At 38.0% G+C, this 12,842-nt stretch overlaps 1 protein-coding gene across 1 annotated transcript in view; it reads right to left on the bottom strand.

Annotated features, from left to right (window-relative positions):
• Positions 1 to 12,842, bottom strand: part of LOC126449166 (CLIP-associating protein 1-like) — a 292,116-nt gene that overhangs the window by 20,610 nt on the left and 258,664 nt on the right. Inside the window, 2 exon segments of the mRNA XM_050091012.1 lie at positions 7,196 to 7,217; positions 7,411 to 7,462. Of these exon segments, the coding sequence (XP_049946969.1) occupies positions 7,196 to 7,217; positions 7,411 to 7,462 (74 nt within the window).

Genomic DNA, 12,842 nt, shown 5'->3' with positions numbered 1-12,842 from the left:
GTGTGTGGAAGAGAATCTGCCTAGGTGCTACAAGGATTGTGGCAGTTGCATTCACTCAGACAACCGAGCAGCTCTGAAATCTCTACCAGCCCCAGAAACGAGATCAAAGATCATCACAGAATGCCATAAAGACCTTCTGAGGCTCAGGGATTGTCACAGGGTGAACCTGCTGTGGTCCCTGTTCACCCAGGAATTAACAGCAATGAACAACGCTGAACTGGCAATGACAGGAGTGACTACTCTATTTATTGGGCTGAAAACTGTCATAATCATCACCGAGGTGATGGAAAAACCACATAGCTGCATTAGTAAGCAGCATGCAGAATATTGGACTAAGATCCAAAAACAAAAAATTGCAAGCTAATGATGCCAAACCCATTATTTAACATACGTCCTATAATTTGAATGATAGATGAAACTCATTTTAGGAACAATAAATGGCCATGGGAACTTCAATCAACACTTGCACAGAAAGGATATGGAGGGCAATAAAACTGCACCACATTCAATTTTCCAATGCAAATTGTTTGAGGCCAAAAGACACAGTATATTCAGGTCATTAATTCCTAAACAAATTGTGTATAATAAAGACCTAGAGCAGCCACCATGAAACTAGGCACCTCAAGGACACACCTGCTCCCTGAAGTCTGCTGGCACATAGCGTTGCAATTCGCTCACCTGATAGCTTTGTTGCCACATGTAATATCTTAAAAATTCCTTAGGTGAGCACCGGCTGAACGTTCAGTGTTTCCATGCGATATCGTGTGTTCACTTGTGGTTTCAGTCTCCCATGGAACAGTGCATTGACCTGTGTTTGGTAGTGAGCGAAATGCAAGAGCAAAGGCCTGCACATAGTGCCACTCAGGTCGGTGCGCATAAAGGGTGAAAAGACAATCGAAAACTATCTAAGATCATTATGTCAAATGTACTGAAATTTTTACTGATCAGGTCAACAATGAAAAAGCCATAAATTTTGTGTAACCTCATAAACTGACAGGAAAAGAGTGTGCTATTCCCAAATCTTCTATAGGCCGTCTTAGCTCAACAGAATCTCTAGATGTGAAAAACTGTATCGATTCTCCTAGAAAGGGATAGCAATGAGAACAGAAATCTACAGAATCTGACGATTTCAACAAGGAGGTTGCATGTGGAACTGTTCTCGGTTATTGCAACAGAGGAGGATGTTGTTGTTGTTGTGGTCTTCAGTCCTGAGACTGGTTTGACACAGCTCTCCATGCTATTCTATCCTGTACAAGATTCTTCATCTCCCAGTACCTACTGCAACCTACATCCTTCTGAATCTGCTTAGTGTATTCATCTCTTGGTCTCCCCCTACGATTTTTACCCTCCACGCTGCCCTCCAATACTAAATTGGTGATCCCTTGATGCCTCAGAACATGTCCTACCAACCGATCCCTTCTTCTGGTCAAGTTTTGCCACAAACTCCTCTTCTCCCCAATCCTATTCAGTACCTCCTCATTAGTTATGTGATCTACCCATCTAATCTTCAGCATTCTTCTGTAGCACCACATTTCAAAAGCTTCTATTCTCTTCTTGTCCAAACTATTTACCGTCCATGTTTCACTTCCATACATGGTTACACTCCATACAAATACTTTCAGAAATGACTTCCTCACACTTAAATCTATACTCGATGTTAACAAATTTCTCTTCTTCAGAAACGCTTTCCTTGCCATTGCCAGTCTACATTTTATATCCTCTCTACTTCGACCATCATCAGTTATTTTGCTCCCTAAATAGCAAAACTCCTTTACTACTTTAAGTGTCTCATTTCCTAATCTAATACCCTCAACATCACCCGACTTAATTCGACTACATTCCATTATCCTCGTTTTGCCTTTGTTGATGTTCATCTTATATCCTCCCTTCAAGACACCATCCATTCCGTTCAACTGCTCTTCCAAGTCCTTTGCTGTCTCTGACAGAATTACAATGTCATCGGCGAACCTCAAAGTTTTTATTTCTTCTCCATGGATTTTAATACCTACTCCGAATTTTTCCTTTGTTTCCTTTACTGCTTGCTCAATATACAGATTGAATAACACCGGGGAGAGGCTACAACCCTGTCTTACTCCCTTCCCAACCACTGCTTCCCTTTCATGTCCCTCGACTCTTATAACTGCCATCTGGTTTCTGTACAAATTGTAAATAGCCTTTCGCTCCCTGTATTTTACCCCTGCCACCTTTAGAATTTGAAAGAGAGTATTCCAGTCAACATCGTCAAAAGCTTTCTCTATGTCTACAAATGCTAGAAACGTAGGTTTGCCTTTCCTTAATCTTTCTTCTAAGATAAGTCGTAAGGTCAGTATTGCCTCACGTGTTCCAGTATTTCTGCGGAATCCAAACTGATCTTCCCCGAGGTTGGCTTCTACTAGTTTTTCCATTCGTCTGTAAAGAATTCGTGTTAGTATTTTGCAGCTGTGGCTTATTAAACTGATTGTTCGGTAATTCTCACATCTGTCAACACCTGCTTTCTTTGGGATTGGAATTATTATATTCTTCTTGAAGTCTGAGGGTATTTCGCCTGTTTCATACATCTTGCTCACCAGATGGTAGAGTTTTGTCAGGACTGGCTCTCCCAAGGCCGTCAGTAGTTCCAATGGAATGTTGTCTACTCCGGGGGCCTTGTTTCGACTCAGGTCTTTCAGTGCTCTGTCATACTCTTCACGCAGTATCGTATCTCCCATTTCATCTTCATCTACATCCTCTTCCATTTCCATAATATTGTCCTCAAGTACATCGCCCTTGTATAGACCCTCTATATACTCCTTCCACCTTTCTGCTTTCCCTTCTTTGCTTAGAACTGGGTTTCCATCAGAGCTCTTGATGTTCATACAATCCAACAGTAAAACAATACAGAGTGATCCCCATGAAAAAATCAATTACTCTGGCTCATAGACCTCCTTCCTTTGTATTCTCTGCTCCCTTGGTTTCTGATTCAGAAAACAAAATGATGGGCAAACATTTTTGATAGGCTGTAAAGAAAATGAAACAGCAAGAGCGAAGTTGTTACGTACAAAGCATTTACCGCATGCTAAGGACAATAGACCTGTAGTGTACTTAGATAAAACTTGCGTTTGACAGAACCACACCAATAAGTGTATATGGCACGACTCCCAAGTTAACGGTGGTTTGAAAGTGCCTACTGGTGGAGGTGTCAGATTAATCATCACACATCGTGGTTCACTGATTGCAGGCTTCATGCCAGAGGACAAATTATGAGGGTAGTCCCAAAAGTAAGGTCTCCTATTTTTTGTAAGTACATAGACTTGTTTATTTCTACAATGGTTTACATCAGTTTACAGCTTGAACATTTAGCTATTTTTCGATATAATCACCATTTCTCTCAATGCATTTTTGTAGACACTGTGGCAGTTTTTGTATGCCCATGTCATACCAGCTCGCCGCCATGCTGTTCAGAAAGTTATGAACCTCTTCTTTCACCTTGTAGTCGGAGCTGAATTGCTTTCCGGCAAAATGTTCATTTAACTTAGGGAACAGGTGATAGTCACTGGGTGCCAAGTCAGGACTATAGGGTGAGTGGGTGATTATGTTCCACTGATGCAGGAGAGCAACTGTTTGCCGAGCGATGTGTGGGTTAGCGTTGTCATGGAGAATGTGTATGCCATTGCTCAACATTCATCTTCTCCAGTTCTGAATTGCCCGTTTGAGTTTTTTCAGAGTCTCGCAGTACCTGTCAGCGTTAACTGTGGTCCCAGTGGGCATAAAGTTGACAAACAATACCCCTTTCCAATCCCAAAAAACCGTTGTCATGACCAGCACACTGTGATTGTTTGATTTTCCGCAGCTTTGGTGAAGAAGGATGCCGCCACTGGCACGATTCTTGCTTGGTCTCAGGTGTAAAGTGGTATGCCCAGGTTTCATAACACGTGACAATTGAGTCCAGAATGTTGTCCTGTTCAGCTGCAAGGCAGTGAAGAAATGCGCAGGAAGCTTCAACTCGTTGCCGCATGTGGTGCTCAGTCAGCATGCATGGTACGGTACCCATCTTGCGCACACATTCCGGTGTTCAATGTTTCCGTTAAAATTCTATGAGTGTTGCTTCGAGAAACCTCAGGGACCAACGTGCAGAGATCATCCAGGGTGATCCGCCGATCTTCACGCATGCTTTGCTCAACCGTCAACACTGTCTCCTCAGAAACTGACAGTTTCCCGCTTCTTTGTTCATCGTGAATTTCAATCTGACCAGTTGCAAACTCTCCACACCACTTACAAACATTTTTTGACATCCATGCACAACTCACCATATACTTCTGTCAATTGGCGTAGGATTTCAATCAGCGCAGTGCCCTTTGCATTCAAAAACCGAATAACTGCGCGCAATTCGCACTTGGCGGTAACATCAAACTACTGTTCCACTGGAAGAAGACTCAGATACCGTGATGGATAATGACAGTTATCATTCTATTCAAACACAAAAGCTGCCACATCCAAATAGGCGCAAGGCAGACATTATGGAGTGGTCAAAGAGAAAGAATGTTTCATTTCAATCAATGAAACGAAGGATGAACTCCTGGCTGTAAAAGAAATCCTAGGTCCAAGAAAGACATTTGAATTTGATCAACTGGCAAATGAAATGGGACACCAAATGGTATGCTTGCCACTATCACTGCCAATATAACCCTATTGAGCTGATATAGTTCCAGGTTAAACAAGAAGTGGTTGGACACACACACACACACACACACACACACACACACACACACACACACACACACTACTGTCATACTTGCTGCTGTCAACCATCTAACACATGACGCTCTCTACAAAGTTACTCAGCATGACTGGGTGAGGTACAGAAAACATCCGGAAGCAGTGCAAGAAGCTGATTTTGTGAGCCATGGGTTAAGAGTCAGCATAGGGGAACCTACGAAGATAAACGCCTGGCAGAAACAAGCGACAGTGAATTTGAAGATACAGAATCAAAAGATGCTCCAATTTAGGTAACTGTTGGCTACATAAAGAGCTTACTTGATTTAAATTTTTTCCGCAATTAATTTTCGTTATAGCAGGTGATTGTAAATGAATTTCTCTCTTAGATATGCGATAAATCTGTAAAAAGTGGTCACAATTAGCTTACTCGCCATTAAAAATAAGATTCTCAGTACTGCATTCATTAACAATGACAGTTTTTCACAAAATATGTATCGAATTTGTTCACATTTGTATTTCATCTTATTGCATTGTCCTCTCTCTTACACTTCAGAAATTTTCTTCCACTGTTTTTTTCGTCTTCCATACAACGGTGTAGTCATGTTTTATTGCTGAGTGTAATGCAGTAGCAAGGGGCTACACAAGTCAATGTGCGTGAAGGACAAGGTTGTCATATCATACGTAATGAAGGTTTTTCATTGGGCTGGCCAATAGTGAAGTAGCCAGGAATAATATAAATTTTGTGCAAGTTCATAAAATGACAACAAAACCTTGTGATAATTCCAAATTGACAGTATCCCATATTAACAGTGTAGTAAAGATGGCAGAATCTCTAGATATGAGCATGTAAATGAAAATGGAAACTACACAATTTCACAATTTTGACAAAATGTTAAGTGCGTAGAACTGTACTTTAATACTACAACAGAGGAGAGAATCTGACAGCTAGAAAAATGCAGAGTGGTCTTTTTGAGAAATTAAATTATTCTGTCTCACAGACCTCTGTTCTTTGTCGCCTCCTCTCTCTCTGCTTTTGGTTCAGAAAGTACAATGATGGCCACAAATTTTTAATTGAATGTAGAGACATTGCAGCAGCAAAAGCAAAATTTTGTGTAAAATACACTTACTGTGTGCTGAGGGTAATAGTCTTGTAGTATACTGCAGTTAAATTTGGGTCTCACAAAATCATACGCAAAAATATATTTTGCTCGTTTTCAATGGAAATATTGGCCTGAAAGTATCTACAATTTTTTTGTACAGCATATATCAGCAATTTAGGTGATGGGTGCAGTAAAGAAGAAGTACAATCTGCAAATACAAATTTTTTGGGAGGTAGGGAATGTTTTCGGTTGTATTAAGGTGACCTGTCGGAACTAAAATCCTGTTGATGGTGTACGTGTACTTGCGTGCTGTCGCGTATGGAGTGTCTCATAATAAAATGCATTCTTATGTGCCACGATACAATAATAGTGTCACAGATGTTACCAAAATTAATTTCACAGTTTTCTTAACAACTTTCTGACTGTAAGTTTCTACTAGGTCTAACAGAACACAAATTCATCACCGACGACATTTTTCGTTACATGGGCTGAACAGTTTCACACCTGTTACAGTGTTCTATTTTAATCTCTGAATACTTTCACGTTTTCAAGATAAAATATGTATCACGTGCATCTGTAAAGTTTGAGAATGTTCATACATTATTTTCTGTTCACACATGTCAGTGATCTGTTTTCTTCTGCAGCTTGAAGGAAAGAAATACTTTTGTTCAAAACTTATTTTAACATCAGTTTTTATTTATTTATTTTCTTTCGTAGCAGCTGGGAAGAATTTTATTTTGTGAAGAACTCCATTATATTCTAGACTAAAAATAGAGATGTCTAACATTTAAAAAGGTTTTGAAATTATCACTAACTGGCAATGCTGTAGGACGGTGAGATGACCTTGAGATGTCTATTTTAGTGACAGCCGCTATGGTAACTGGTCTCCTACTGCACTTCGAGGGAATGGCAGGGAGAGAAACTGCACAATAAACTCATTTCTGGTGCAAAATGTAGTGAGCTGTTTTTCTGGTTCCCTGTGCAAATCAAATCAATATAATCTCCAGTCTAAATCACAATTGTTTTGCAAATTATTTTGTGGCTAATTCTGGTTCCTTTCCATTGCAATGCATTTCTGAATTCCCTTACTTTCTTATACATATTTATAAAGGATACAAGAAACCTCACCTTCATTTGGGGTCAAAATGAAGACTGACTGATCTTCAAATCAAAGCATCTATGATGAAACTGTCGATGTTATCTCTAAATGCCTTAGAACTTGTGCCACTTACAATTAGATCATTGCAGAGCATGAATAATAATACTTTTGTATGAAGTTCTAAAATGCCCAGTCTACATACCTGAGTGGGTTCCTTCTAAGGTTCATGAATTTGTGATGTAAGCAGACTTTATAGGATCAGAGAATACAGTAACAGATGGGGATGAAGTATCAGCATTACACCCAAGTAAACTCTTTCCAAACTGATTAAAAAAGTAAAAATATTGAAGTTGTGAATGAAGCCACATACACTGTTTTTAGCTTTACACAGAATTCCCACGTAAAACAAATGCAATATCATTTGTTACAATAGAAATTCAAGATTTTACTATGTCTGTAAAATTATGTTTTACTTAGCATGTAGTTTTATATGGAAATTATTTTAAAGTGACAAACCTGCCGATGGCATATTCTTGTAATCTTGATCTGAATCTTGGCCATCCAAATTCTGCAACAGAAAATGGAAACAGCAATAATAAGTTAATGTTCAACTACTGTATATGTGTTCTTTTACCAAAAAATTTGAACAATGTGTTGTAGATTGATATTAATAAATTACTCCTTATATGCAGCTACTCAAAATGGTTAAAAACTGCAGTACAGTGAAGCGAATTTTCATCTACCTCTTGATAACATAATTTATGCTCAAATGAGTCTAATATTCCTATCTGATGTGTCATTGATACGTTAAGATACAATGTCCATTTTAAATTAAATGAAAAATGGGAATCACACAATTAATGAAAAATGATATCATCTGTTGCTTGGCTTATTTGAAATTGCATGTGTATTACACACATACAATTGATGAATATAATGAAAATCTCAAATGACAACAAAAGTAACCCCCAAAAATATCAGCAAACACAATAATTAAAAGTTATTATGCATGACCGTATCGTTAACCACAACAGCAATCAGTTACTATGCTGCTCCAAGCATTGGCTAATAAAGAAATTTTTTGGTGTCTACCTGTCTGCAGACATCATTACTTTGGAAAATGCGTCTTTCATGTCATTCTTGTGGAAACTGTTGAATACAATGATCTACACCACCACTTCTGAGCAGTCATGTTTCTGCACAAGAGTGAACAGGATTCAAGGGGGGTACCATCATAAACCAAAAATCCTGCATCTCCATACTGATACTTTTCAGACTTGAATTAATAAGAAAGTGTTTTTGGCTCCCTCCACACAGTAGCATATTGAGAATCACTGTGTAAATGCAAATCACACTCAAATGTGAAGTTACAACTTATTGGTTCAATTTCTATGTTCTACGGACCGCTGTAAACATTATTTTTAATGAAACAATGAATAAGGAATTTGAAAGTTAAGTATTATGGCCAACTCTTAAAAAATCACTGAGAAACCAGTTAAATAAAGATGTAGATTAATCAGTGACAATTCCAAACAGTTTGGAATTACAATTTCATCACAAAAGGAAACTCAGTAGCTGGTAATACTTTACAGAAAGCTGGGCAAAGTTTTAACGACTTTATTAACATGCAAAAAAAAAAAAAAAAAGAGACTTTTTAAGTTTGTGCCAATTTTCCACATGTGCTAAGTCAGGGCATCAAAAAATTATTTTGGGCTATTTAGAAAGTTTTGGAGTTATTCAAAGACTCTGCACCCCACACAGTTAATTTTATAGCAAATTTAGCTCATCAAATACTGAAGTGAATCAGTCACTGATACATCAAATTAGGCTTGGTAGTACAGGAAACATATGGGCTTTTGGGGGCGGGTGGGGGGTATCTCATTTCTTTATAAAAGTTTTGTCCTATTTCATAATTTAACGCAGTATACAGAAAAGCTTCAATAGAATGAAAGTTGTAAAGCATCAAATTTTATATTTAAGGACAATGGAAAGAGTTGCATTATTGTGCAAATTGCATGAATTATAGTGTACGACTTAAAAATCACATTGTTTAACAGAAAAGTTCCTGGCAGAAATACAGTAATGCAACACAGCCAAAGAAAATAAACACCTACATTGCAGTTTCATATGAAGTTTGCACATTCTTTACTTCAGCATTATTTAGGTCTTTTCCATTCAGAAATTGTAAGCAGAAATAAGTAATAAGTTTGGAGAAGCAATGGCATTATTACACACAGAGAGAGAAAATGGGAGCTATATCGTAATACAGACAGTCACAGCCCATTTACAGAACATTATTACAGGCAAAACTGTAAATTACTTAAGAATATAATTGAACATGCTAAAATAACGTATTATATGAAGAGGACAGACAGGTCTCAGAATGGAATTAAAACTGTAAGACCCGTAGTTACCGAAGTAGCAGGGCAGAATGTAGTGTTGTGTAACCTATTTACTAATTATTTCCTGTCAATAGTTGGCAAGTTGAATCAAAATTTTATTGGAACAGACAAGTGCGCAAGGCTTTAGAAAGCAGGCATTCTCTGATGATTATGTCACATATAATCAATTAGCAAGGAGTAAGTTGAATCAATGAATGAATTACTGAAGAGTAAAAACTCACAAATGTGTAACAAAGTATCAGAGGATAAGACACTCACTCATTTTGAGTATGAGCACTTGTACCTGCTCATGCTCTTAATCATGAACAGACCAGTTCTGGTGTGGTGGGGATTGAGGGAAATGTGCACACACCATGTGGTAGTGACAACACAGGAGAAGCACGAGTGGTGAAATGGGGGAGGATGATTTCTGACAGCAGTACGTTCACAGCAGTATTGACAACGGTCATCATAGGCCATCGACAGAGATCGCCCAATAACGTTGGCCGACTGCTTGGTCACAGTGCATCCAATCTTCTTCGTCAGTTTTTGACAGGATCAAGAAGGTTAGGTTAGATTAGAATCTATTCTATTTATGAAGTAGGTTATACTTTAACCTCCTAGGTTTGGATGGATACACCACCACCTCTGTGCTTGGAGATAAGTGCTACCATGTGGCTTTAGCTATTAAAAGGATGCCAAAGGCATGTGAATGAGCTATACATGTATTAAAAAGAAAGTGGTGAGTACTTTACACTTCGTCCTCAGTTACTGGAATTACCAAACAAGTTTTACGAATATTTGAGATGAAGGGAAAAACATTCTGGTACATATTCAACACGATCTGCGACGACTCTGAAAAGTGAAGTTACCAACACTGTTGGAAGTTGTGCAGACATACGTCAATTAACCTTCAATGACTATCATTAAGCATACATGTGAAAGACAAACAAAGTTTAGAATAAGATACTCTGAATACATAAATCAATGAAAGCAGAAAAATACACACACACACACACACACACACACACACACACACACACACACACACACAAACACACAAACACACCACGTTTGCAAACCACTTCATGTAACAGAATCACCGGTCTACTGGCGTAAAAATGCCAGTAAACAGTAATAATAATTTGTAGACAGCTAATGTCCTTCTGCCACAAAACAAAAAAGATCCACTACAGTTGCATAGGATATGCCACTCTTTTCACTCGAACAAATTATTTTTTGAGGTTATAATTTACGCCTCAAATGTCCGATAAAGATTTTGCCTACTTGTAGGTAAAAGCAGACGTACACAATGACAAGTGCAATTCAATTAGTAGTAATGATGACGTAACAGTAGTGATGATGAATTTATAATCCCTTTGCAACATATGAATAAAGAAGCCTATAATTAGTGGATATTAGTGACAGTGAGGAGGAGTACATATCAAGTGGTAGGGAAACAGCTTTGCCTGAAAATACAATACAGTATCAATGTGGATTCAAAATGATGAAGATGTGTAAAATTCAGACCAATTTTTAATAGAAGAGAAACATTTCAAGAAAAAGACACACAAACTGAAAGAATTATTAGTGTTGTTATGTCACAATGTGAATAAAGAAGCCAACTATTAGTGATAGCAAACTAGATACTAGGGAAAAAAGAGGAGGAATGTGTATTCAGTGCAGACGGAACATCTTTACATTAAGATATGTTTGCAAAGGTTACAGTAGCTCACGAAAAAAATTAGTAACACAAGTCAATGTTGTAGAAAATTAAATTAAAGAGACAGCATGTGTTCAGCAGAGATAAAAAGCTGTTGAAGACGTAGAGGTTAGGAGGAGGAAGAAACCTTCTGATAAAGAACAAGCTGTAAAAGCAAGTCGGAATTTCCGGAATGATGTTACAGTACAGAAGCGCATGCTATGAGACAATAATGGGAAGAGACACGTTGAGTATGTATTTTTTGTAAATGTGGGGAAACCTAAAAGCTTACTGTTTGATAATTGCTCCCAGCTCTGCTCAAAACTATACAGAGAAGAAATGCTGAAATCCAAGTCAACGGTTACTCCTTTAAATGCATGTATAACATAACAACTGTACTGAAAGTAATGTAACTATGAAAAATTAAAATTTTTTGATGAAACTGTGTATAGAAAAATATCGATATTGTCATGACGGAAAAAACATTACTTTCTTTAGACCTACTTAAACAAATGTTATTAGTAAGTATTAAATAGAAATTAGAATATGATACTATGTAAAAATGTAAATGACTGTAACACTCACACAGAACAGTATTTCGTTCATAGTCAATTTTCAAATATTCATCCTTGACCTTGGAGCCCCAAGTGGCAAGTGCAGTGGTGAAAAGGAAGCAGAAGGAAGGAAGCCAAGAGTGTGGAAGTGTTTTCGATGCCCAGAAATAAAAATTTAAAATCGTGCCTAATTGTGTGTCAAATCATTTATATAAAGTGATGTGTCTATTGGTTAAACATTTCCGGACATATAGTATCAAAGTTTTGAGCCACTGCAGCAGTTGGAATAAAGTATCTGGGAAGGTGTGATGGTGAACCATACTAAATCGCATTGCCAGATTCACGAAGAAAATCTGCAGAATTGGTTGACACCGCTAATTACAATGGAACATTAACAACAAAGCAATAAGTCTATTATACTTTTTAATTAGGCATGGAGTGTGGGTCAGCTTAGTGCAAATGCTGAACATTGTTTTCTTGGAACAGTATAAATTTTGTATTCACAGTTGTACTAAATTTCCTTTTTTCCTACACCTGCACGACTCATGCCTTCCTATGGAAATTGACATCAGGATGAAGAGACAGGGATTTCTGCTACCCACACTTCATGCCTAATTAAAAAGTATAATAGGCTTATTGCTTTGTTGTTAATGTTCCATTGTAATTAGAGACAGTGTGTGTGTGTGTGTGCGCGCGTGCGTGCGTGCGCGCGTGTGTGTGGGGTTGGGGGGGGGGGGTTTGCACATCATAACTTTCATTATATTGATTTCCTATTCAATGTGTATGTAATTAATAAAATAGCGTGTATTCACTAATAGATTTTTATGAACAAATGTAAGAAAATTAATTTTTTGCACTTAATGTTGTTTGTTGTTTTAATCATCAGTATGTAGACTGGTTCCGTGCAGCTCACCTCTCCTTCATGTTACCTCGAACATGAACCAGGATGTTTACTTCAATACTCTCGGTGGCCAAGTGTTACCCTGTCTTCGTGATGTCATGCTGTGAACACTTCCATCTTCCAAAATGACAACAACTGTGTTCCCAGGGTTGCTTGCAAACATTCCTGGTTCGATGAACACTCATGCATATTACTGCACCCCAACTAGTCTAATTGCAATCCAATAGAAATGTTGGGACTATTCTGAACAACAGGCAAAATGTAGCAATCAACATCTACACAATTCTGTATCTCCATGGCACCTAATCGTCAATGAGTTTGCTTTAGCAGACACACCTGAAGAAGTTCGTAGATCCTCTTCCTTGACAAACTAGTGCTTTGTCTTCCTTGATAAACTAAGGTTATTACAA

Source organism: Schistocerca serialis, unplaced genomic scaffold, assembly GCF_023864345.2.
Source record: "Schistocerca serialis cubense isolate TAMUIC-IGC-003099 unplaced genomic scaffold, iqSchSeri2.2 HiC_scaffold_710, whole genome shotgun sequence".
Classification (NCBI taxonomy): Eukaryota; Metazoa; Arthropoda; class Insecta; order Orthoptera; family Acrididae; genus Schistocerca; species Schistocerca serialis.
The sequence above is the reverse complement of the archived record's forward strand: the minus strand, read 5'-3'. Positions and strand labels throughout refer to the sequence as shown.